Below are 26,168 nucleotides of genomic sequence, written 5' to 3' on the forward strand. Positions count from 1 at the left end.
TTCTGACAGAAAGCTCCAGCTGAGCACTATCTGGTTGCTAACACAAGAAAGGGAATTTTTAAAAAGGGAGTGGAAGCATCCCTGTCTCTAGAATGGGAACATCTTGGAGGATTGCATATCGCCTTTGTTAGGAGAGTGAAGCTTCTTTTTGGTGTGTGTGGGCTACCATTTTATTCCATGAGGTAGTGTTAGTTGATGTTGTACCGAGACCTGGAAATATCCAAATCCTGGGGCGCCTGGGTGGCTCAGTTGGTTAAGCGACTGCCTTCGGCTCAGGTCATGATCCTGGAGTCCCGGGATCGAGTCCCGCATCGGGCTCCCTGCTCAGCAGGGAGTCTGCTTCTCCCTCTTCCCGCTCCCCCCTCTTGTGCTCTCTCTCTCTCTCACTCTCTCTCTCAAATAAATAAATAAAATCTTTAAAAAAAAAAAAAAAAATATCCAAATCCTGTTCTGCCAGTCCCCTCCTCTTCCCACTGGGAACTATAAAGATACAGACCTCGGGAAATCAAAGCACTTCTTATTAGCCGGACAACCAGGGCAGGCCTCTCCACGGATCAGGTTGGAGTGGATGCTTTAGGCTCGAGGCCCATGCGAGGCCTCCACCCTCTCAACTCAAATTTCAGCATTACCACCATCGGGCAGCTAAACTGGAGCGGAGAGAGTCATTGTAGTACCTGTAAGCAGAAGGGATGGGGGAGACAGTGCCAGAGATTCCTGCTTATCTCTAGAGCCAGCTGAAAGCGAGAAGCAGAGGGAATGTACTGGACCTGAACAAACTGTAATCCTTGTTTTTGGCAAATTTGTAACCTGGAAACTTAACCCAGTGACATTAGTGCTTCCTGAGGAGTGGCCCGAATAGAGGCAGAGGGAGGGCGCATCCTTCTCCTTCCCCATGTACGTAAGGGCATCTTAGGTCTGTTTCCTTCATAACAACCACGTGCACCCCACACACTCATGATCACTATTTTGCAGGTGGCAAAACTGAGGAGCTGAGAGTAGCCTGCCGTATTCTTGAGTGGCAGAGCAGGATTTGGACCCTGATCTGTTGGACACCGTGGCCTATGATCTAATAGTTATTCCATAATATTCCTGTTGTCAAGCTTGAGGTCCACAAGGCCCTACAACACTTGCCTCAGCTGGTCCTCTTGTTAATCCTGTTCAGCAAATAGACGGGGATTTCTGCGACAGGTCAGTTCTAGTAATAAGGCTTGGTTCTTTTGGGAAGCATTTCTGCTCATGGAGACCATCCATTCTGCTGAACCATTCATAAGGCTTAATTTAGAAACAATTGAAGTGATTATAACAAGAAAATTGTTTTAAAAGAAAAAGACAAATGATCTTATTTCTGGATAATGTAATTATTTTCAGGGCTTCTTTATAATCAACAGTCAAAAGCCTGGTTAAAAATGAATGTCAGAGGGCAAAGCAGCAGCTTTGAAAAGTTGGATGGGTTTTTTTTTAAGATTTATTTTTTTATTTAAGTAATCTCTACACCCAACGTGGGGCTCGAACTCACGACCCTGAGATCAAGAGTCACAAGCTCCACCCACTGAGCCAGCCGGGTGCCCTGGAAATTTTTCTGAGGAGACTGTAAAAGCACGCGGAGTTCAACCCACAGAGCTGACAGGATGCTCACAGTTACACTGACGCCTGGCGTACGAACACACACACACACGCACACACACACACACACACATGCACACACTCCAGGGTGAAAGGAGCAAAGGAGACCACACGCACGTTACACAATGATTATACTGTGGCACCAGGAAATCTCACACGCCCCCTCCGGGTGGCAGGAGCCCTCAGGCCTCCTAGAGCCTTGGTCACCCTCACCCACCTACCCCAGGGTGCTGCACGGATATGTGTGCTAAGACATATAAAAGGCCAGGAAACACTGGAATAGGAATACATGGTAAATAAAAATTCTCACAGGTAGTTTCCCGGCCAAGCCTGACCTGAACAATGGACTTATATGGTAGATAAACTAATGAAACAGGATCCCTGCTCAGCCTGAAACTCTGATTGTAGATTTCTTTAAACCTTGACAGGGAGAAGCTTTAAAAAAAAAAAAAAAAAGGTCTTTTAAAAATCTGCAAACACTATCTGTCTTGCTAGAGATGGAGACCTCTGTATTACTTTGGGGCTATTTCTTTGACTATGAAAAACATCCAAGTGAACTTTGAATTATGCAAATGTGAAGCCATGAGTCTTTTTGGAAATGGAGATGTTTAACATTCTGTAGTTTCAAGAAACTAAAAATGTTTTCTCTCTTCTTTTTTTTTTTTTTTTGCTTTGGGAAGGGGTGGGGGTGAGGGATATTCTGGCGAGACAGAGCTGGGGTTCCTGTCTAGGTCTCTCCAGAAAGACCATCCTCCCAGCTACCGTGCTATGTTGCCTCGAGTGGTGAACACTGGTGGAAGGGGGGTGTCAGAAAGAAGCCTGGATGGATGCAGAGGGATTGGGCTGGAGTCCCTGAGGAGGATCATGAGGACCCTGAATGCCAAACATGGTGGGAGCTGAGGAGGGAGAAAGGGGAGATAGCAATGGGGTGATGGCCCCGGGGACTGAGCCTTGATCGGTCTTCGAGCCTTCCACCAACAAATTGTTTTCTCCTTGGAAGTCACACGGGGGACTTCCTCTAAGTCAGTGCCATGTGCTCTTTATATCTCAGGGCTTTTCCACCTTCTCTCAGGAGATAAGTGAGGATACATGCTCCAAGACTCTAAGCCACCTCTGTGATTTCCTGTCCAACACCGTGGCCCAAAGGAATCCTCCTCCCTTCACTGTTGTTATTCCAAGTACTGGGAGGTGGGGGAATCTTCATTCACCCTATTTGCAGTTCCTACCCAAGCAGAGAGGAACAGGTTTCACCCAAAATTTGGTCATGAGATGCTATATTCAGAGCTATCCTGCAAGCTTCATCCTCAGGGTGTTTTTACAATTCAAATCTGGTATCATGTCCTCATAAATCTATAAAGAGATTAGTTTATTGTCATCATTTCCTCTGGCGTCTGGGACTAATGAAAACAGGCTCAGAATTTGTAGCATCACTCACAGCTCCGTGTTTTTTGAGGGAGTCTGAGGACTGAGGGGCAGGGAAGGTTCAAGAGAAAAGCATCACTTTCTCTTTGTACTCACCTGGTGCACTGCCTTGTTCTCTTGTGACTGTGAAGCCACCTGAACCTTTTTTAACGAATAGGCTTATAGGCAAAATCCCATCATTCTAACTACCCCTGAACCCAGTGTCACAGTGAAAATGACTCCTACCCGCAGTGCTTCATGGGTAATGCATCACTGGCTTGCCTAGATTATGCTCCTTGAGTGTAGAGACTACGTCTGTGATGTGAAACAATGGGGTTCTCAGGCTGACCAGCCGACGTGTCTGCCCTGCCATGCCATCCCATTTGAATCCATCTGTGCTTTGAATCCACTGTAATATCTTGCACCGCTCTAGGTACACAACACATGCTTAGGAAATTCTTGTGAAATCATTCAAAGGGAAATGGCATCTCCAGGAATGAAGACATTGCTCTAAACTTCTGTATACTCCAGCTCATAGCTCTCAATTTCACTCCAGGAATGGTGTTTGTTCTAACTTTCCAATCCTATTATTTGATCTATTGCAGACAGATTTAAATGTTTAAAGGTACACCTTCTAATGCATATGGAAAGCCCTGTGATCTAAAGGAAAGAAATGATTTAAAGTACATGCATACCATGGTTAAAATTCAGATTTTTAAATTTTTATTTTTGGCTTTTTGGTAAAAATGAATCTATTGTGGTTGGGGAAGATAGACAATAAAATTAAGGTGATAGTTTATTATAAGTGTTAAGGCAATCAGCAAAGTAGAGCAAAAGGTGTTAAAATTTTTACTGGGAGGTAAGGGAGGGCGCCACTGAGAAGCGGACATTGGAGCAGATCTGAAGCAGGTGAGGAAGGAGGCATGAGGATATGGTGGGGGGTGGTAAGTCCCTAAGGGCCATACAACTAGTATGTCTTGTCACGAGGGTTGGATCTGAGGGCCCTCTGATTCCAACACCCATGTACTTAACCATTGTGCTTTGTCACCCCTCCTATGAAAGGCGATCAGCCCCAAAGAGGGTCTGTTGTATTCTGGGGGACTTTGTCTTTTCCTTAGCTAGCTTATAGTGACTGTATTACCATCCTAAAAAATGCCTTGAGACCACTCGGTTTCCTAGGCAAAACAAGAGGTAAGAAGAAAGCCAAACCTAATACCATTCCTGATAAACTTTGGCCCTAGACAAGGAAGATACCAGCTCCCCAGATATTCTTAGTAGAAGAAAGATTCACTTCACTGACAAGTCCATACACAGTAGCTTTGGTCACTACCAACTGAACAATCGCCAGGAGTATTTGGCAACCACCTTGCTATTCACCTAGCGTCAAAATGTGTGAATATCCCAGCTGTCCTCACTTCATGGAATTCTTAAAAGTGACACAAGCAATGGTCAATGGGAAATAGGCTCAGCAGAAGGAAACCATCAGTTCTTGAGCATCTTTGTCTGAGCCTGCTCTGATTCCACCCAAACCCCACTTAGCCCTCCCCAGCCTCAGGATAGAAGAGCAGAGAAAGAAACAGTGTCCTCCTCTCCATCTGCTGCTTCTCTAATGGGACCTCTTGCTTAATTTCAGGTTAGAATAATAACTTCCATGCAGGGAAAACACTCAGCCATGGGAGTCTGGCAGGAGTCCTCTCTGGGTACAAATCCACAAATGTCTGTCACATTTTGGCAAATGGTCCCAGGGAGGGGAGTCAGGTTGGAAGCTAACAGTAGTTCTCTTATTTTCTTCCCTCATGTGACTGTTCTGCTCTTGTTTTTCTAATTCTCCATTAAAGCAAGGGGGAGAGTGTCCCCAAATCTGGAAGGCTCATCTTTGTAAACAATCCACTGAACCTTTATTTCATTTAGATTAATAGTGGTTGTGTACTGAGCACCTGTTGGATGCAAGACACAATGTTGAGCTTTTTTCTGGGTTCACTGGGACTCCTTTTCTCATTTAGTCCTTCAGACAGCCCCAGGAGAAGGTGTTATTATGCCTACTTTCTGAAGAAGAGTGAGACCAAGAGAGAGGTCAAATGACTTCCCCAAGGTCCCATAACACGGTACTATAATAAAGACTTCAATTTTGTTTTTCTGCTGGCAAGTCCAATTCTGTTTCCAAACACCCTGCTGGAGGATGCAAAATGTGCAAGAGCTTAAAAGATGCAACTTCATAGTCTTCCTGTTAGCCTTCTCACCTAGACGTTTGTTGGATGGACAAACATTCATATTTCAGCCATGTTGGCCAGGGTAGAAAGTGATCGATTGATACGTTCCAGCAGAAGCAGCCCTTCAAACACCACAGGTGATGGAGCGGGGATGTGGAGGGGTGGGGGATGGGAAGGGTGCCTCTGATCCTGCAGGACTTTGTCATAATAGTTAGCTTCTCTGAACCCCTTGTCCTTTGGGTAAAACCAAGGTATAATAGCCCTCTCACCAACTCTATAGCAACATTGTGAAAATAAAATATTAATGCAAACTGCTTTGAGCTGCAACCAGAATCCCAGATTCCCTTCTTTTTCCTATCCCATGTAGGATACTATTTTTTTAATAAGAATATTCATGCGAAGCCAGGAAACAGTAGATGTTAAACACATGTTTGCTGAATAAATAAAAAAAAAATAATTATGAACTATTCTTAGACTGTATGGAGGGGCTTGTAGCAATTAACTAAATGCATCTGTGGCCCCAAGAGGATTTCTAAAAACAGGGAGTAGCACTCCTCTGGTACTTCCGGCTGCTGGTGAAGTGGTGAGGCCCGGATCCCTGTAGCTGACCTATTTGTCCTCCTCAGCACATGATGGCTTACTGTTTTGCTTCATTGTCTTATCAAAACCCAAGGTAATAATTCCTCTCTTTTAAATGAGAGGATATTTAGTGCCTTTAGTTAAGTAGACATTTCCAGTGATCAGAATTCCACAGAAGTCAGCCGTGGTAGGGTCTTAGCCTATGAGAACCCTGGAGGAGTGTTGAGGACCCCCAGAGGTCCCCCCATTTTCCACCACAGCAGCCGGCTCTGACCTGGCCCCTGGCCCCGAGGCAGCCCAGACAGGCAGGTGTGATGGCAAGGGGACATCTGCAAGCCCTCAACTTCAGGCACTCCAACAGTCTCTGTCTTTGAGACAGCTCTGTAGTTTCTGCAGACCTGGAAGGTGACCATTGTACGGCCCTTGGCCACTTACTAGGGCATGTGAAGCATACAATGTAGGTTCACCTCTAATTGGTGGCCATCCAGGAGGGAGCGGTGGGGAGTCAGCCAAGAGCTGGACGTGAAGTACCAGGGAGAGGAGTGAATGAATGACTGAATGAAGGTCAGGAGGGAGCGTCAAGAAACAGAGCACTTAGGGTGCTGTTTGGACAAAAGATCTCCTTAGGCCAAACCAAGAGAGGGGTCATTTCCATGCTCATGGTCATGCCCTCTTGAAAGAGCAGGTTGAGTGTGCCCTCCGAGGTGCTAGAAATAGTAAAGGCTACACTCTTACGTGTGTGCCTGTAACACGGGCAGCCCGGAGGGGCTGGGGTGGAATTCCCCATCCAGTTCCAATGCTTCTTCAAGTCTAATCCTCGCTGGTGTGTAAACTCTTGCGAAACACACGGTTAGGATGTAAAGGCTCCAGAGGAAAATTTCTTGTTGGAGAATTTCTAACGGAGGGTCTAGAGATCATGGTACTTATCAAAGACATCAAGAACCTCTTTGTAATATCTATTACTCAGGGAATCCGGGAACCAGGACTAAGATAAATGCCAAGGGAATAAAAAAAAAAGCAGAATCAACCTAAATGTCCATCAAGAGGGATTAGTTAAACAAATATTGTGCAATGGAACGCCAAAAGGACTGTAATGCTCACATTAGTAACCACTCTGTCAGTTACCTAATTCAATGCTTGGCTCAAGGTTAGTGCTCAGTACTGTCCATTGAATCAATCAATCAGTGAAAATTCAGCAATTTATTTTTTTATTATTTTTTTAAATTTATTTATTTGACAGAGAGATAGCACAAGTAGGCAGAGCGGCAGGCAGAGGGAAAGGGAGAAGCAGGCTCTCTGCTGAGCAGGGAGCCCGATGCGGGGCTCGATCCCAGGACTCTGGGATCATGACCTGAGCCGAAGGCAGCCGCTTAACCGACTGAGCCAGCCAAGCGCCCCGAAAATTCAGCAATTTAAAAAGATGAGATACATCCACATGTATAACATGGAAGAATATCCACAATATACTTTTCAATGAAAATAAAGGTTAAAGAATAGGATAGTGTGGGGGCGCCTGGGTGGCTCAGTCGTTAAGCGTCTGCCTTCGGCTCAGGTCATAATCCCAGGGTCCTGGGATCGAGCCCCGCATTGGGCTCCCTGCTCGGCGGGAAGCCTGCTTCTCCCTCTCCCACTCCCCTTGCTTGTGTTCCCTCTCTCGCTGTCTCTCTCTGTCAAATAAATAAATAAAATCTTAAAAAAAAAAAGACTAGGATAATGTGATCCCATTTGTGGTTGGAGTGTACAGATTTCATTTATGTGCATTTAAATGTTTAAGAGGATGTATATAAATAAAACCGTCAATAGTGGTTATCTTCTATACAGTCATATTGGATCACGGCGAGTGTTCGTGTTCTAATTTCTATATCCCCTTATTACTTACAGTTTTTACAATAATGATGTATTACTTTGGTAAAGAGCAAAACCAAAAATGCTATTTCCATTTTGGGGAGGGGGTTGTTGTTCAATAATGTTCTATTCAGATTCTATTAGAAATATGTTTTATTGGCAGTAATAATGGAAAAGAGAACTTAGACAAGAGCCCAAGACCAGGCCCTCTGCAGTCTGAAATGCAGAGTCTATAGAACTAGAGCCCAGATAATTCAGAGACTGTAAAGCCTACTTACCTGGAGAAGACCAGCTGTGTCTCCTGGGCTTTCCCACACAGCCCGGGGAAGGCAGCAGGAAGAAGGCTAGTGAGCCTCCTGCTCGCTGCATTTGTGTAGGGCTTCAGTTCTCATCTCAAGCCCTGTCACCAAGGAGAGCAAGCACCAGGCGTGTGACCAGCCGTCAGTCAGAGGTGTGGGGTCAGCCTGCCCATCCTCATGGGGAAAAAGGCCTCTCTGCATGCAGTAGCCGTGGGGCAGGCCCGGAAGGTGACGATTCTCCAGACGATGTCAGCAAAACCACCTTCGTGAGGCACTGGAGGTGGTAGGAAATAGGTCTCAGCAACTCTTACCAGAGGCCAGAGGAGAGAATATTCTTTGGGCATCATGAAAGGAAGTTAGTGAAATTGTTATATGACTTCAGTTCTCCCTCTTTAATATTTTAATTCTTCCTTGTATGCACCACTGTTTTATTTCCTAATTTGTCCACTATATATAAATATATCAGTTTATATATAGGTTCTCCTTTTAAACGTCCACTAAGAGACGAGCTCCATTGAAGAGAAATTTCTGGAGCAGTGTGCTCTTCAGATTTTCCTGTAGTCCTTTTTTTCCCCCCAGTAAAAATCAGGGACAACTGACCTAGAAATGAATTTGCTGGATTTTAGCCACCTACAAAATTCAGACGTCTGCAATATCTGATGCCGTAGTAAATGAACACTTGGTCCCATGCATCTATAATTCTTATCATTTCCGTTCTTATATTTTAGGAAACTTTTTCTGGTTATGTTTTCATAATGTAGACATTCCTTCGGTCAAAAATTCAGAGCAACTCTTAGAGGACAAGGTCACATGTCCCAGACAGGCGCACATTTTAATCAACCTGGTCTCTTTCTGGAATCACTGCGGGCGGGGTCTGTGTTCCTTGTTGCGGCTCCACCTGACTTCAGCTGCTAGCATCTTGCAAATTCCATTTTAGGAGCCCTCGGTGCAGTTTGCATTGAGACTTTTCTGAAGTTAGCCAAGCTTTCCAGAGTAAGTTGGACTTTGCCCTGGAAAATCTCACTCTGGGCTCTCAAGAATTAACTCATGGAGTTTGTGGAACTGGATGAGGAATCACAGGTCCAAGATATAAAGAAGGGAGCACCTGTCTTCCAAAGGAGTATCCACCACTCACCATTTCCTTTCCCTGGGGTGTCATTTTTAGGAGCTATTCCTTTTTCTCTTCGTTTTAAATGGGAAGTTGACTTTATGTTTTAGATTCCTGGTCATTTTTAGGAGCTATTCCTTTTTCTCTTCGTTTTAAATGGGAAGTTGACTTTATGTTTTAGATTCCTGGTCATAGTTCTTTGCTGGTGGTTTGGTGTCTTCTTATCCTGTATATTTTTCCTTTCTCATCTGTGGTCAGTATTAACCCCAGATTTATGTTTTGGACCCTGGGAGACTGGATATGACCAGAATAAGTTGCAAATTCCACACTGCCCATCCCAGAGTAAACTACTAAATAACAGAATGCCGATGTCTCACAGAATTGAGGTGCTTTTCACTTAATGAAATGCAGCACAGATTCAGCTAAAAGTAATATATATAGTTATATAAATAGTTATACATTTATAAGATATAGGATATACCTTTTATATATATATTTAGTAAACATATATTTTTATACATGTTATATATATTTAAGATTTATATGTAGGCATATAAACTAAAGGGTTGAGATATATTTACTACTTAAAAGTCTTGTTCAAGGCTCTAAAGCAAAGGCCCTTAGAGGTAAAAGATGGGCCATGTGGGAGGCCAGGGGACCAGGGGCACAGGGTACTGAGAGATGAGTCAGAGGTGGCCCCGGGCTGCTTACACAGAACCCTGGAGGCCCAATGGGGAAGTCTGGATTTTATTCTAAGTGTGTTCAGAAGCGCTTCTAGAGCTTGAGGCAGAGGAGTGACATCGTCTGTTGTGTGTTTTTAAAAGGTCACTCTGGGGAGCCGTGGGGAAGAGACTGGGGCAGGGTGGGGGTGGGGAGAGGGGTGTCCCAGTGGAGAGAGTGATCCGGAATCCAGGGATGGAGATGGTGGCAGTTTGGACCGAGGTGGTAATGATGGAGATGCTGAAAAGTCAATGGATTTGAGACAGATTTGGGGACAAAAGTGAAAGGAATGACAGAGGAGTCCTAGGGCTTTGGAGTGGGCGATTGGATGGCAGGTGGTGTCCTCCACAGGTGCGGGGCAGGTGTGGGGAGCACCCAGGGAGGGAACCAAGAGCCAGTTCCTTCTTCTGTTCTGCACTGATGCTTTGCAGGTGCTCCCTGAGCTGGGCATGGAGCTCGCAGCAGGGAAGTGGGCAGAGTCAGCTTTGTGTCTTCCTGCCGCCTCACGGGCCTCCTTCTCGTTCTCCTTTACTGGCTCCTTCTCCTCCCTCCAAGTCTATGCGTCAGAACAGATAAGGGCTCACCGTCCCCTTTTCTCCTTTACCCACCACCACTGACTTGGGGCTTTCATCTAGTCTTTGGCTTATAAATATTGTCTGTATGCTGATGACTCCCAAATGTATTCTCTCCCTGGACCTCTTCCTCTAACTCCAGACATTGCCCATCTAGCTACCTACTTGACATCTCCAGCTGGGTATATGCTGGGCATCTCAGAATGAATACCGGCACAGAAGCACCGAGAGCCATGCCCCTGCCTCGCCCCAAAGCCCTGCTTCTGCATTTTTCCCATTTCAGGGTCAACTTCATCTTTATAGTTGCTTAGACCAGAACCTTGGAGTTATGCTGGACCAGTCTCTTTGTTCACAAACCATCATCCAATCCTGTGGACTCTCCCTTCAAGCTGTGTCCAGAATCCAAGCCCTTCTCACCTTCTCTGCTTACTGCCACCCTGGTCCCGGTGCCCTTGGCTCGTGTCTGGGTCCTTGCCACGGCTTCCCAGCTGTCTCCCTGCCTCTGCGCTACCCTCGTTTGGTTTACTCTCAAAGCGGCAGCCAGAGAGTTCCCGGTAGAATATAACCCCAAATCCTGCAATGGCTCCGTCTCACTCAGAGTGGAAGCCACTGCCCTTAGCGTCTCCTATGGGTCCCACGTCACCCGGCCCTTGTTACTGTTCTGGTCTCATCCGCTTTCCTCCCCGCCCTCCGCCCCAGCCGCATCCCTGACCCCCTAAGCCTGCTCCCCATCTAGACCCTTCTCGTTGGCTGTTTTCTCTGCCTGGAATAGCCTTCTCCCAGTCATCTCCACGGCTCCCTCCTTCCCCTCCTCTCTTCCTTTGCCGATGTCACTTTCTTAATGGGGCCTTCCCTGGCTTCTTAGCTAACATTTTGACACCCACCCAGCCACTCCTGGCATTCCCCAACCCCCTTCCTTCTTTACTTTTCTCCGTGGAACAACTCTTGACAACATTTCCCTTATTTATCTTATTTATCGTATGTCTCTTGCTACTAGACTGTCAGCTCCGTGAGAACTAGGGTTTTGTCTGTTCCCTGATGAATTCCTGGTGCTGAGAGCCATGCCTCCCTCCTAGGAGACACTTAGCACCTACTTGTGAAATGAATGAGTGCTAATAGGAGGTTGTCTCCTCTCTCCTAACTGCTGCTTTCTGACTTTTTATGGAACTGTCGTCTTAACTTCCATCTGTGCTTTGTCCACGGGGTTAGTAGGACATAGGGGCAAAACCAGGGGACAGCCAAGTGCGAACGGAATTTACCATTTGGCTGCCTCGTTCCCAAGCTGTGTGACTTGGGATAAGTCGCTTGGCCTGAGATTTCATTTCTTTGCTTATAAAACGTCCTGTCTATCACTCAGGGTTGCCGTGAAGTTTCAATAGAATGATGGATGAAGGGCTATCAAGGACAAGATGTGGTTTTCATTTACCACAGCGTCTGGCCCAGCCTCAGCGCCAGAGTTTTATGCACATGACTGTCTCATTTAATTCTCACATCAAATCAGTGAGATACAAACTCGCACCGCTGAACTCATTTTATAGATAACAGAACTTAGGCGCACCAAAAAGTTCAGTGAATTACTTAATACCCAAGAGCTAGTCAGCAATTCAGACAGGCTTTGAAACCAAGCATTTTTATTCCATGGCCTGAGTTTTTCCCCACTATGTTCTACTAGCACAAAGTTAATGTTTTAATAACCAAATGGAGTAGTGAAAAGGATTTGACCTGACGTGCAACTTTTGTCTCCCGACGATTTTTTTCTGGACTGCTAATGAACACAGCATTTCCCTGATGGTATTTTTATCCCCTCTTCACCTCAAACAGGCAGAAATTCCTGTCTTTCAATAGAAAAAGGTATTGTCAGGCATTCCTCTGTCTTTTCCCTCCTCCCCCCAGGGAAAGAAACGCTATCATATGTCCCCTGAGATTTCTGTTGTACAGTCTACCAAGTCCAGATGGTTTTCTCAAGTTCAGACATCATACTTGGTAAAGTATTTGTAATTATCTACGGAAACACATTCTGGACTCAGTTGCAAACACGGCTTCCCAAATCACTTATTCCATGCTCTTCTGCCTTGTTTGTGTTATGGCCTTTCTGTGCTAATGAATTTGTAAATGTGGTTTAATTACTGTTTACTGAAAAACAGCTACACAGAGATCAGTCTCAGTGGAAGACTTAGCCAAAATGTTGAGGCAGTTTGTTTCTAGTGCAAAAACAGCTAAGAAGTGAGAAGCACATTTTAGACATTGGGAAAGGAACTTAAGTTTAGTTTTGAAGAAACAGTGTTGTATAGACCCAGAAAAAAGAAATCATTCTTTAAGAGAGTAGATCTAAATATCAAAATAATATTTTTTTCTTAAGGCTGGGCACATGGTGATTTGCACAGAACCAAAGTATAGGGATGGTGATTTGATTGAACACCACACCAAAGAGCTGTACTTTAAAGAGCCCCCAAAAAGGAAAACCTGAAATTACTTGTAAATTTCATAAAAATGTTCCGGAGCTCTGGAAAGCCATGTATTATGTATTACCTCATGTTTCTGAATTCTTGCCTCAGGCAAATTGCCAACTTAACAACTAAATGACAGTTTCGAAATTCTAATACAGACCAGCCTCTCTAACTTTGCTTTTCTCCCTCCAGAAAAAAAAGGGACACATGAGGGAAATGAAAGTTATTGGAAGGTTCAATTTATAAATTGTGCTTCATTTGGAGCTGTAGTTTAGTCTTGCTCTTGCATAAAATGGTGTTTGCCTGATTCTGCATGAAGAGGGGACTTCCTGCCCCTGTGGCTGTTGGTCCTGCTAATAGGACCTGTGCTGTCCTCTCTCCACCCTTTCGGAGGGTCCCTGTCTAGGAAGGGGGTGGGGCGCGGAGCCCGTTCTGCCTCCAGTGCAAAACTCAGAAAACAAAATCAGTCAACTTGCCAATTACTAAGATTGCTTGGCATTTCTTGAACTATGGATAAAATGTAAGAAGTTTGAGCAGGGTGAGATGCAAACACCGCCCTCTAGGAATTTATTTTTAGTGGGGGCAAAAGACAGGCAATTCAATATAAGAGATCCCCAACTGGGGGGCGGAGCGGGGTGGGGGGCGCGACCAGGTAAAGGGGGTCAAAGGTACAAACTTCTAGTTATAAGATAAAAAAAATCCTACGGCTATGATGAATAGCCAGGGCCTCATCGCTGTAGTGGAAAGACTTCTTTTCTGGGAAGATTATTACAGATTTCCGTGTTGTAATGATTCATCTGTCTATCGGTCGTTCCTTTTTTCATTAACTTACCAAGTGTTATTTATGGGGACCAGAGAGGGAAAAGTAGTCCCAACAGAGACTCCGTCTGAAGGGGCTGACCCTGCAGAAGGAGGGAGACAGACATTAACAAATAAACACCAGAAGAGAAAATCTCAAAGAAAACTGGGAATCACGATTAAAATGGGGATGTGTGGTCTTTCATATAGTCTTTAATTTTCCAAGCTTTACTTTCAGGATTTTTTCCAATATAGGAAAAATGCAAAGTATAAGTGCAGAGCCCCTTTATGAGAAGGGGCTGATCTTGACCGTGCTTAAATCATAAGACTTTGGAAATAGGAACTAAGCTCAGATATCACCTCCTCCAGGAAGGCTTTCCTGATAGCACCTATGTCCCCTTTTGGCTTGGGTATCCGCTCTATGTTCTCTCATCGTACCACATCCATTCCCTGGCAACTGTGAACTGAATAGCTAGTGTACTGTCCCCTCACTGTCACCACCATTTCTGAACTTAAACAGCTGGAGGCCCCTGAAGACGGAGGGGCCACATCTCACTCTTCTTTGAATCCGCAGCACCAGACGCATGCCTGGTGCCAGGTGCTTACTTACTTAATGTTGATGGCTCTGTGAATAGGAAGATGATAATTCTAGTTGTTTTTTTCCCATCTAACAAAAGTTGCCTTTGTTACCCCCCCACTATGTTAAGTTTAAAAACAGGTAATAAAAGTGTATATATTCTTGTTTTTTGAAATGTAAATGTACTAAAAACATATGTTAATAGTATATTTAGATAAGCATGCATATAAAAAATATGGAAGGACACACACCTAAATGCTAGCAGGGTTATCTCTAAGTGTTAAGATTTGAAATGTTGCTAACTTTTTTCTTTATGCATCGCTGTGCTGTTTTACTATTTTACGATGGATGTGTACTACTGTTACAATAAAATATGAGGTTAATTGTATTTAAAAAGGAAAGTTTGGCCTCTTCCATAGGCATGCACGTAAGCGGTTTATGAAGCCTCATCTTTACCATCTGAAACCAATGCTGACAGTGAATTGACCTTGTGAATTTAAATAACCCATCTAACTTGGTAGCCTTTAATGGTATTAGATGGGTTTGTATTTTCCTCAGTCATATCTGTTTCATAATATTCAGAAGGTACCCAAGCAGCACTTTCCTGGGAAATATTCTAGCAATAAAACATAAATTACCTCTTTTGTCTCTCTCTTCCAGTTCTCCTCCTTAAATTTTCTCTGCTAATACTTGGATTGGATGTTAGAGCCTCAGATGTCTTAATGGCAGGCTAGACTAGACCTCTTGCAAATAGATGAGGCAGAACGAAGTAGCCAATTTCTCTGGCTCTGGCTCTCCCCCTCCCTCCTTTTCTCCCTCTTTCTTTCATTACAAATCCCTTGTTTTTGCATGGCTCTGTATAGAAGAATTATCAGTTTTCTGGTCAGTGCTATTTCTGCTCGGCATCTTCTGACTGCCTGTCTTTCTATCATTTTGTTTGGCTGAGTGGAAAACCAGACGGTGTTGTGGACTAAAAGAGTCTATTTCTTTTTCCCAAAGGAACAATCACAAATTATAAAGTGTGCCTCTGAAAAACAGGTCTAAAAATGAGACGTCTTCTTTTCTCTCTGCAGCTGAATTCTCGCTGCCAGGATGGGGAAACAGAACAGCAAGCTTCGCCCAGAGGTCATGCAGGATTTGCTGGAAAGCACAGACTTTACAGAGCACGAGATCCAGGAATGGTATAAAGGCTTCTTGAGAGACTGCCCCAGTGGACATTTGTCAATGGAAGAGTTTAAGAAAATTTACGGGAACTTTTTCCCTTACGGGGATGCTTCCAAATTTGCAGAACACGTCTTCCGCACCTTCGATGCCAATGGAGATGGGACGATAGACTTTAGAGAATTCATCATAGCCCTGAGCGTGACATCGAGGGGGAAGCTGGAGCAGAAGCTGAAATGGGCCTTCAGCATGTATGACCTGGATGGAAATGGCTACATCAGCAAGGCGGAGATGCTAGAGATTGTGCAGGTACGTAGCCCTAGCCCCTGACAAAGCGAAGGGCGTGAGTCACAGGTAAGAACTGGCAGGTGCACCATCCAGCATGGGGCGGGTTGCCGACCGGTGCCCATCTAGTCTTTGATTCGGCCTACCCAGTGTTTTTGGAAATGCTGAACCCATATTTCCAAACAGGAGATTACACATAAAAACGCAGATTGGTTGGCATCTCTTGAAAACTCAAATCTGGCAACATTGGGCCCCCATTCTTGCTTGGCCTAAGTCACCTGATTGCTTTGTGGTGACCCCCACCCTACAGATGGATGTACACTCTTCAGCAAATCCTGCTCACTGTGGCCCCTCCATCCACCCATCCCAGTGACCTGCCCAGACCTCAAGCCTTTGGGGTTATAGCCCCTGGAGTGGTGTGTAATGATCAGTCTCTGACCTGGAGTTCAGACCCTGCCCCTTTCAGGGGGTATAGCTCAGTGGTAGAGCATTTGACTGCAGACCCTGCCCCTTTCAGTCACCACCTCTGTGACTCTGACCGGCTTAATTCACCTAAGTGAGCCTCAGTGTCCTGATCTGTGAAATGGAACCATCACCCCATGTTGTGGGGTTAGTTCAAGATTAGATGTGACTGTCCATGTTCAGTGCCTAGCGCAGTGCCAGCCGCATGGAAAAGCTCATCATCACCACCATCATTAATTTACAACTTTCTTAGACTCTTAAATAAAGGCAGGGATTTCTGGGCTGGCTTCTGTCTCATCAGAAATACAAACATTGTAGAATCAAGTCCTCCATCATTTTAATAGGAAGCAGTCCATTTTATTTCCCCAAACCACTCACCCAGAGTAAATACCCTGAATAGAACAGGAGAACGGGCCCTGGTGTTGGCCCTATTTTCCCTGTCAGACCCGAAGGGAAAGTGGGGAAGGGGCATAAGGAGTCATAAGTGGTCATGGCACCTACAGCTTGATTGGCAGTGACTGGGACTGGGAGGAACTTAGGGGGACTGAGACACAGCTCAGGGGAGGATCAGGACAGCTTCAGCTGCAGGCAGTAAAAAGGACTAGGCGGGTGGGCTGGCCATCACTCATCATCTTGGCAGGCGAATGGGCACAAGAGGGAAGCATCTGGAAGCAGACAGCAGACCAAGAGTGGGCATTCGGCTTCCTGGAGGGCTCATCTCAGAAGCCAGCACTCATTCCAGAGTGTCAGGGTTTCAAGATAGATCTGCAGCTCCCGGGAGGACAGGTGGGGGTGCTGGAAGGATCACAAGGAGACAGAGAACAATCCACTGCTGGTGAGGTTGGGAGGGGAGTCAGAGGGGCACTTGCTTTCAAGGAAAGAACCAGGGAGACCTGTTACAGAAGCTAAGGTCAGAGCCAAAAGAGACCCACATGACTGCCTTGTCCTCGAGCCCTTGTAGCTGAGGCCTGTGGTCTGCTCCTGGGCCAGGGGGCCTGAACCCGCAGGGGCAGTGAGAGGGACAGGTGCACACGGAGCCGGGGGCGGAGCAGGAATCCAGTTGACCTCTGTACTAGCAAACTCTCCCAGGTCTGCCAACTAGTTCTTTCTGCGGCTTTTCCTTCACCGGGAGCAGCGACTCTCTGAACGCGGTGTGTTAAATTAATCCCTCAGAGACAAAATCTTAAACAAGACTAAAGGATTTCTCCCCGCCCCCAAGGATAAATGTATGAAAAATATAATGTCAATGGCAAAAATATGGGCAGTATAGAAAAATATAAAAGCAAAAGAGAAGAATTCTCCATAATCCCACTCTACCTACAAAGAGAATCATTGCTATTAATTTTATAATATTAGCAAATGATATTTTCTGGTCTAATTTCCATGCATTTGAAAATGTCTAATTGATTTCATAATGTATATGAAATTTTGTATCTTGCCATTTTCACTTAACATAATAATGCAAGCATTTCTCATGTCATAAAAACTTTAATAACGATATTTTAATAGCTGCATAATAGTCATACAATATAATTTACTTTCTCTTCCTCTATTGTTGGATATATAGGTTGTTTCCAGGTTTTATTAATATACATGATACTGTAATTTTTAAATATAAAATAACAGATAATTCTTGTGCATGAAACTTTTTCTGTATTTAGGATTATTCCCTTAGAATGGATTCCCAGAAGTGCAATTACTGGGCCAAAGGGAAGGAGCATTGATTTCTGAGGTACTCGATGCTCTCTGCCAAACTGTTTTCCCAAATGCGCTCCCTGAGTGAATGAAGGGTGTGCCGCGTCATTGCACTTTTCCGATTTTTCTTCATCTTTGCTAATTAAACAAAAATTTAAATTTCAAAGGTGATTCATTTTAATTAGCTTTCTTTTGTCTCTCCTTTTTGGGGGGAGTGCTGCACTCTGACCCCGTGTCCTCTGCCTCACTGCAGAGAAAGGGGTGACTATGTTCTCCTTTTGAAGAGAATGACTTCCTAATTGGGATCTGGGGGAAAAAAATTCCTAGTAGCCACTGTGTTATCTCTGTTGAACATTTTTGTGCAGTTCTCCTGGCTGCCCCTGGTCAGGAGTTTGGTGGCCAGTATTGACGAAGATGTTGACCCGCAGTCAGGGAGAACCCTCCAGACCCCAGGGGCTTATGAACATCCAACCATTCAGTTAAGCACCTGCTAAGTAGCTGGCGCTGGGAATAAAGAGTGTGGGCAGGAATACAGACACTCGCCCTGGGCTGTGGAATTTGGTTTGCAAGGGCGGGTGGGGACTTTGCCGAGGATGCGCGGAAGGTGCTCGTCAGCACTTGCCGAGCCCTCGCCGACTTCCTCTGTGTTCAGCATGGAATGTAGAAAGTGATCATAGAAACGAAGGGCCATTCAGCCTCCCAAGACATTTTCCTCCACTTGTAAGTAGCTCAGTCCACTCGCAGGCCCACGGGAAGCTTCCAGGTCATCACGGGAAGGACTCGGAGTCCTTAATAAATGCTTATCCACTCAGGGTTTTTTAGGAGCCTGCAAATGGAAGCCTTGAGTCTCCTTCATTGTTTTCTACAGCACCGCACCCTGATGATTAATATTCATGACCGTGGGGAGGAAACCCTGCAGCCCCTTGAGGCAATTTCCAAATTGCCAATGAGATTAAATTAAATTTAGAACCCTTTTCCTATGAAGGGCTGTGTTACTCTATTCTGCTACTCTGCAAACTGACAGTTCGTGGATTCTCTCATTCTTGCGCTAATCCCCGGGTTGCAGTGACTCTGGATGAACTGGGATGTGGAGGATATTACCAGACTTCCCATTCTATTTTTTTCCTCTTTTCTCTCCCCGCTCCGAAAGTGAAAGCACTCTAGGCCCTGTCCCTGTCCCAAGAAGCTGGGTACCTGTGTGCAGATTCTCTATTTGGGGGGTGCGGGTTCTAGCTGGTCGGCGCCATCAAGGAAGGACCTCCGCTGGAGATGCGCGTACTTCAAAGGAGTCACTGTCCAGTGGGTTTCTGCTTTGTGTTTGGGTAAATATATGTTAAGGAGTGATGAGACAAGAGCAAGCTGTGGGCCCCAGAATCATTCACAAATGACGGTTCTATTTGTTAAAGTGAGTAAAACCTGCAGCTTGATGACAAGCACGAACATATAAATTCTTGGCTAAACTTCTGCTCCTCCAAGACACCAGAAATTCAAGCAATTTAATAAAATTTAATAAAATGCAAATTCCTGGTGTTCACCAACAGACACTAAAAACTGGTCAGGGCCCAAACAAGTTTATAATTAGGCTCGACAGTGGAGTGTAGTAATCCACAAATTTTCTAGTTTTTCTTCCCTGACATTGTTTCTTGTAGTTTAGCAAGTGTAGTGTAGCATTGGTATCCGCAGAATATTGTTTACAGTGACAAGCTTTGGTTTCTGTTGCAGACGCTAACGACACCCTGGGAGTTTCCTCTTGCTGATGTGACAGATTACCGTAAAATTCGTTGCTTAAAACAACACAAAGTTATTATCTTAACAGTTCTCCAGGTCGGAGGTCTGAAATCAGTTCTACTGGACTAAAATCAAGGTGTCCACAGGTTGCATTCCTTCTGGAGGCTTTAGGGGAAAATCTCTTTCCTTGCCTTTCCTGGTTTCTGGAAGCATTCCTTGGCTTGTGGCCCCCTTCCTCCATGTCCAAAGTCAGCAATAGTAGATTGATTGAGTCCTTCTCACACCAGCATTTCTCTGGGTATCTCACTTTGCTTCTCGCTTCCACTCAGAAAGACCCTTGTGATAACATTGGGACCAGCCCGTTAGGACAACCTCTCCCGATCGCAAGATCCTTAGCTTAATCCCATCTGCAAAGTCCCTTTTCGTATGTAAGGTAAGATATTCACAGGTTCCGGGGGTAACAACATGCATATCTTTGGGGGGACTGTTATTCAGTCTACCACATATGCCAAAATGCAGTTATGTTCTTTTTTAAAAAAAATAATTTTGTGCTATATCAACATCTGGATGAACAAATAAAACCATATGCAGATTTATTTTTAGAGTCTTAAATGAACATTTTTACATTCACGTGTTTGTTTTTTTTTTAAGTGACAAATTTAGGAACATGGTTTAGGCCCAGTATTTTATTAGCATCAAAACTGCCTCTCAGGAGTCGTAAGCCAGACAGATAACAGCTCTAACCTTTCCTCATGTTACAGCAGATCCTCTCCTCCAGGTGGGGGCCACAAGAGCAGGGAAAAGCCTTCCTGCCCCATGCAGCAACCTGTGAGCCCAGCTGGAGGCAGGTCTGCACGCCCACACCCAGCCCAGCACAGGGTCTGAGGAAAGGGCTGAGCAAGCGGGAAGGGGCATTGCTGATGTGGCCACGAGGGCTTGGATGTTCCCTGGGATGTTAGGAGCTCAATAAATGTTGGCTACCATTATTCTATCACAGTTTCCAGAGCGAGGACAAGAGGTTTTCCTGCTAAATAAAGGGAGGTCGTTTCCCAAAGGACAAGGTAATAGAATCTTCTATTAAGTTTTAAGTTAAATTTACCTAGTCAACAAAATTTATGTTCACAGGGAGGAGGGAGGTAACCCAATGAAACTCTCAATTGGTGGAACTCACAGATATTCTGGAACAGATGACTTTAGGAGTTCCTACCTTCTTCACCTGTTACCTTTCCTATCAAATACCAGCCCATCTGGGAATAACTAAAACTTCTGCGCTACTCTGATGCTCACAGGACTCTGATAAAAGAATGATCAGCTTTCCAGGAGAGAATGTGGTTGGCACCAGGAGTCTCCCAAGCCCGAACTATTGCCCTGAGCCCACAGGCAAACTTCATGCATTGGGACTCTTTGGGGAGGACCTGGCTGGGTTGGTTCTCAAGTTCAGGTTAGAGACTTTCCGAGAGGATATACACAGGCTGACGTAATGTTACCCAGAACAGTCCTCAGGAAACTTACTTTGAAAACTAGGTTGGAAATTTTCTAATTAGCCTATGTATTACTTGTATGTTAGTGATCGCTTCGAAAATATTGGTGTTCAAATAATTACTGTCTTGGAATTAGACTCTCCCTCCTTGTTGTGATTCAGGGTTAATTGGCATTTTAAATGAAGGCAGGGTGAACATCAGGACACCCTTAATCTATCTTTTCATGCCTTTTGAATGAGTGGAACCTGAGGGAAGGAGGTGACTGGGAATATCCTGGCGGCTCATCACAGAAGATTTCATCTCTGTTTCTTTTTAGCAGTATTGGAAAATTTTTTCCTCATTCCCTCATGTGATGAAAGGCACGCAAAACTATACAGCAGCTGGGCAAGGGGGAAGGAGGTGATGGTGGGGGCCAGGCAAACGTTTGCCCTCCAGGAGCACCAAACAGATGCACAGATTAGTCCCCGCTGGTTGCAAGATCACCAGCCAACTTGTGAGTGTCTGTGCCCCTCAGGACCAAAGTGAGGACCAGGAAAACTTCTTTACATTCTTTCAGAGCCACTTCCTGACTGGCACTTGCATTTTTTCTCCCGATCATCTTTCTAAATTGATGTCATAGATACTGTATCAATTTTAATATGTTTCTTGGAGACCTGAAACACTGTGCTCTTTTGATTCCACGGTGGCGGTGGGGGTGGGGAGTGGGGGATGGAACAAGAGCTTCTAGTCCATTTTGATATGGTCCCCGGGAATTCAGCTCCACACCCTTGCCTAATTCTCAGTTTTGAATGTGGACCACAGATGTGATGCTGGAATGCAACTTAGATTTCTTTCCTGGAGGAAGCTCTAAAGCAATTGCTTAGGCTAGTGACTTTCTCAAAGAACTAATCTTCGTGCTCGAGGTTGTGTTTGGTTTATCCCTTTCTTATTAGGGGATTAATCTTATGACAAGAGTTTAACTCTTAGCATCGAGTATGCCATCTGGCGACATGAGTGAGGCGCCCCCCTCTGGCCGTTCCCTCCCCGTGGCCCTCGTGGATTCCTCTTCCTTCTTCTGCTCCCCGACCATAGATACTCCCGAAGCAGAGTCCCAGCGACAGCCCGTGTTTCCTCCAGAAGCCTCCTCCCCTCAGTGCTTGCGATGGGCTAGGCCTAGTGCTGAGGGCTTTCCACGCTGTACCCGAGTCCTAGGTCTGCCATAACAAATTATCATAAACTGGGAAGCCTAGCACAACAGAAATGTACTCTGTCTCAGTTCTGGAGGCCAGAAGTCCAAAATCCAGGTGTGGACAAGGTTGGTTCCTTCTGGAGACTCCTGGGGGTGGGGAGGGAAGGTAATCTGTTCCATGCCTCTCTCCCAGCGTTGGTGGTGATGCACCCTCCGTGTTCCTTGGCTCACAGCTGCGACACTCCGGCCTACGCCTCCATCATCACGTGACGCTCTCCCCGTGAGTCTGTGTCCAGATTTCCTTCTTCTTATATGAACTCCAGTCACTGGATTGGTTAGGGCCTGTCCTAATCCAGTATGATCTTATTTTAACCTGATCACAGCTGCAAAGACCCTCTTTCCAAATAAGGTCACCTCGCCTTCTTCACACCTCCGCCAGCTTCTGGGTGCACATGAAGTTTTGCGGGACACCGTTCAACCCAGTGCCCACGCATCATTTTGCGGAGCCCTCATGACAACCTTGGTAGCCCCACTTTATGGAGGGAATAACCGATTACTTCCAGACCTCCACCTCTGTGATGTCCAACTTTTTTTGTTTTTTTAAGATTTTATTTTTAAGTAATCTCTACACCCACCAGGGGGCTGGAACTCACAACCCCGAGATCAAGGCTGCACGCTCCACCAACCGAGCCAGCCGGGCGCCCCTGTTACGTCCTACTCTTAGTGACATCTCCACTGAGCTGTCACACTGATACTTCAAAGTCGGCACTCCAAAATCAAACTCGTCCCTACCCCCCCCCAGCCCCCCACAGGTGAAGGCCTATAATACAACAGCTCTGGAATGTCTGTTCAGGACAATGATAAAAGGGCTCTTTGGATGGGGCTATTTGAAGCTGCTTTTGCATTTCACTTTGTGTAAGATTGAAAAAAAAAACATTAACTGTGCTTATCTAAAAATGATGAGTACCAACATTGACTTGACAGAAGACAGTGGCAGGAGGAAGGACAGATTCCAGAAAATAGTAAGGAGGCAGAGTTAATGGGTCGGCTGACTGCTAGATACCAAGCTAGATGGCTGAGAGGCGCCGAAGATGTCGGACTTGCCAACAGGCTGGATGGTAGTGTATTCACACACACATACATAAGTTTTGGGAGGACAATGATGAGTTTACTTTTTTCAGGTAAGGTCTTACATGAAACCTAATATAAGAATGGAGCTGCTTTGGTTGAAAAGGGACAGGGCCTTCTCCTGTTGTCCTCGCCCCTCCCGTGAAAGTACCTACAGCACCTGGGTAGAACATTGGGGAAGTTCCTGACTTAATGTATTCTTCTAAGCTCTAAACAAGAAACTACTTAGACCATTCCAGAAACACAGACATCGATCCTATTTCAAAAGTGTTTCCAAGATCCTCATGGCCTCTCTCCACCCTCATTTCCTGATAGGCTGTATCCTTCTACGCGGTGTGCTGTTCTTTATCTAGAATCTAAACGCAACCCTGTACTGCTTAACTTCTTGTGCCTTTGGTTGGTTGTCACGGGGCCTTGGATGTCCTGTCAGAAGACCCTCCATCTTCTGGTGAAAGAAGGCAGTCTGGTTTCCTTCAGAGAGAAGGTCAAGCTTTAACTCTTGGAACTGTGCCTGCCCTCCGCTAAGTCTACAACTTTTATCAGTGCAGACGTGACTCCTTCTTTTCCAGCATCCCAAGAGGTGGTTCATTCAGAGGGAAAAAGAAAGAAAAATACAGGCCATGAAGAAGCTGGTGAGAGCCCTGACCACAGGGCAGGCACCGTCCCAAGCCTATGTAGGGGCTGAGCCAGAGCTGGGCTCTTGGGTGTCCTCTAGCTCTGTGTTTACCCAATTCAAGAATGAGGCTCTTCAAGTTTAATTAAAAACAGGATGTCCCTGCCAGGCCTCTCATTGACGTTGCTAAAAATAAGTAGGGAAGTAGCCTGGCCTCTTCATGGTTTAATCCCATTAAATTTGGGGGGGGGGACCTAGAGCTAATAAAAGACATGATTTGTTTCAGATTGCTGTCTGGCCGTGAGTCTTTTCTCTCCCCGTGCTGGGGAGCCCTAGATTCTGAAGTTCTAGTGCAATCGGCTCTGGGTTGTTGATGCCGTGGGAAGGGGACAAAGGGACAGACAGTTTCCCAAATGTGGTTTTGCCAGGCTGCCATCTACTTACTCATCTTGGGACCATTGGGATTTGTCACCTCAGCTCTTTGCTCACTGCTCTGGTGTCACACACGTCATAGACCTGGTGCTGTGAATAATCCACTAATCCCTGTCTGTGAGTTGATGCACATTAAAAAAAAAATCTAGTCTAGAGTTATGAAAGAGCTGTCTGGAATGCGGGCCCTCACTTCCTCCTCAAACCTACAGTACACTCAGACATTGTGCCTTTGCCCCATTCCAGAAGTCCTGTTTGAAAATATACTCACATAAGGGCATCCTGACTTTCTTTGTTGTTTTGGTTAGGATTTTGATTTTTATATTAGCCCATCTTTATTTGTCCCAACTCCACTTCTTCGGCCCAAGAGCTAAAGGCTAAATCTCTTAAAGACCTTCTGTTGAATGTGGGGGCCTCATTTTCTAACACAAATTCATCTGTTTGCCTGGTCTTTCATTCATTTGTTCAACCAAGAGTATTAAGGGAATAATCTCTGGACTATCACACCGTTGACTTCCCGTCAGAATTCCAAGGAGAGTTTCATGAGCCCCAAATCTTAGAGGCTGAGAGTCCCTCGCCATCATGGGAGCCAGAGGTGGAGGAGGTGAAGGCTTCCACAAGGGTTATTAAGGCATCACTGGAATCACTGTACCCATCTAAATGGTGCTTGTATGAAATGGGGTGCTTTTGGTCACCAATACAGTGTCTCCCAAGCCCTTTGCCAGAGGATTGGGGAGATATACAATAAGAAAGACCATATCGGTCATTTTGACAATTGACTGTCCGCCACCTAGAACATAGTAGACACTCAATAAATAACTGATGAGTAAATTATGAATGACAGTTTTTTAATTCTCTGAATACCGCTGCCTGTAAGTAAGGGAGTAGAGGTGGGTTTGGGGAGTAGACATCGAATTTCCTGTCACTTCTATCTTTTTGTGGCTTATTGGAGAACTACAGATACCTTCCCGTGCTCTTTGAGGCCCAGGGGTCTGTCCTGACCTGCTCCGGAGCCACATCTTGTGGCGCAGTCCCCTCCCCAGTCACACTCTCCGCCTTCTTGCCATTCCTTGTACCCGGTGTCTACGCACGTCTTTCCCTCTGTCCTCTTCCTCTGGGAGCTCTCCGCTTCCTTCATCTCTTCACTGTCCTCACTCCTCAGGGAGGCCTGCCCCAATCCTTGTGGCAAGGAAAGCTCCCCTGTTACGTTTCCCTTGACAGTAAACCCGTGAGGGCAAGGCTGGGGCAGATGGGCCCGGCACGGAATAGCCGGTGGGTAAATAGCTGGGGAATGACTGAGGGAAGGGATGAATGCTTGAGCAATGGGGAGGGGATAAACTGAGATCAGGGACTTTCCTTACCTGGGGTCTGTGGATGGGCTCCTGAAGCTGTCCGTGACCCTGAGTGCGGATCCACAAGCATGTGTGCCCGGTTCCTAAGGGGAGAGCCCTTAGCTTTTGACAGACCGAAGAATTGTGGGGGCCAAGGGCAGGCTGCCCCATGACGGGCCACTTTGGCGTGAAGATTATTTTGAGTTAAAAAGCCGTTGAAACCCAGCAGATTGAGGAACAGCTCTTTACCTCTCCCACAACTGCCTAAAAAGAATTTAGGTAGAGGATCCAGGAAGAGAACTGTCACCACAGAGAACGACATTATGGTATGAACGAGGTACAGTAGATGGGGAAGAACGTGGCAAGGCCTGTTTGATCCAAGTCCTCCATGTCCTATTGTTTCCCAGTGGCCCAGCGCACATTTGTTTACCAAACATTTCCTCTTTTTCACCTTCCTGTGAATTGCACTCTTTCCCTTGGAACTCCCAGACCCCTACCCCTTCTCCTT

At 45.6% G+C, this 26,168-nt stretch overlaps 1 protein-coding gene across 8 annotated transcripts in view; it reads left to right on the forward strand.

Moving 5' to 3' along the window:
• NCALD (neurocalcin delta) overlaps positions 1 to 26,168 on the forward strand; it is a 373,056-nt gene that overhangs the window by 338,137 nt on the left and 8,751 nt on the right. For all 8 annotated transcript variants that reach the window (XM_078072170.1, XM_078072167.1, XM_078072169.1 and 5 more), the window contains one exon: positions 15,253 to 15,649. In XM_078072170.1, the coding sequence (XP_077928296.1) occupies positions 15,272 to 15,649 (378 nt within the window). In that variant the 5' untranslated portion in view covers positions 15,253 to 15,271. The remainder of the gene's footprint in view (positions 1 to 15,252; positions 15,650 to 26,168) is intronic.

Source organism: Halichoerus grypus, chromosome 5, assembly GCF_964656455.1.
Source record: "Halichoerus grypus chromosome 5, mHalGry1.hap1.1, whole genome shotgun sequence".
In the NCBI taxonomy this organism is placed as follows: Eukaryota; Metazoa; Chordata; class Mammalia; order Carnivora; family Phocidae; genus Halichoerus; species Halichoerus grypus.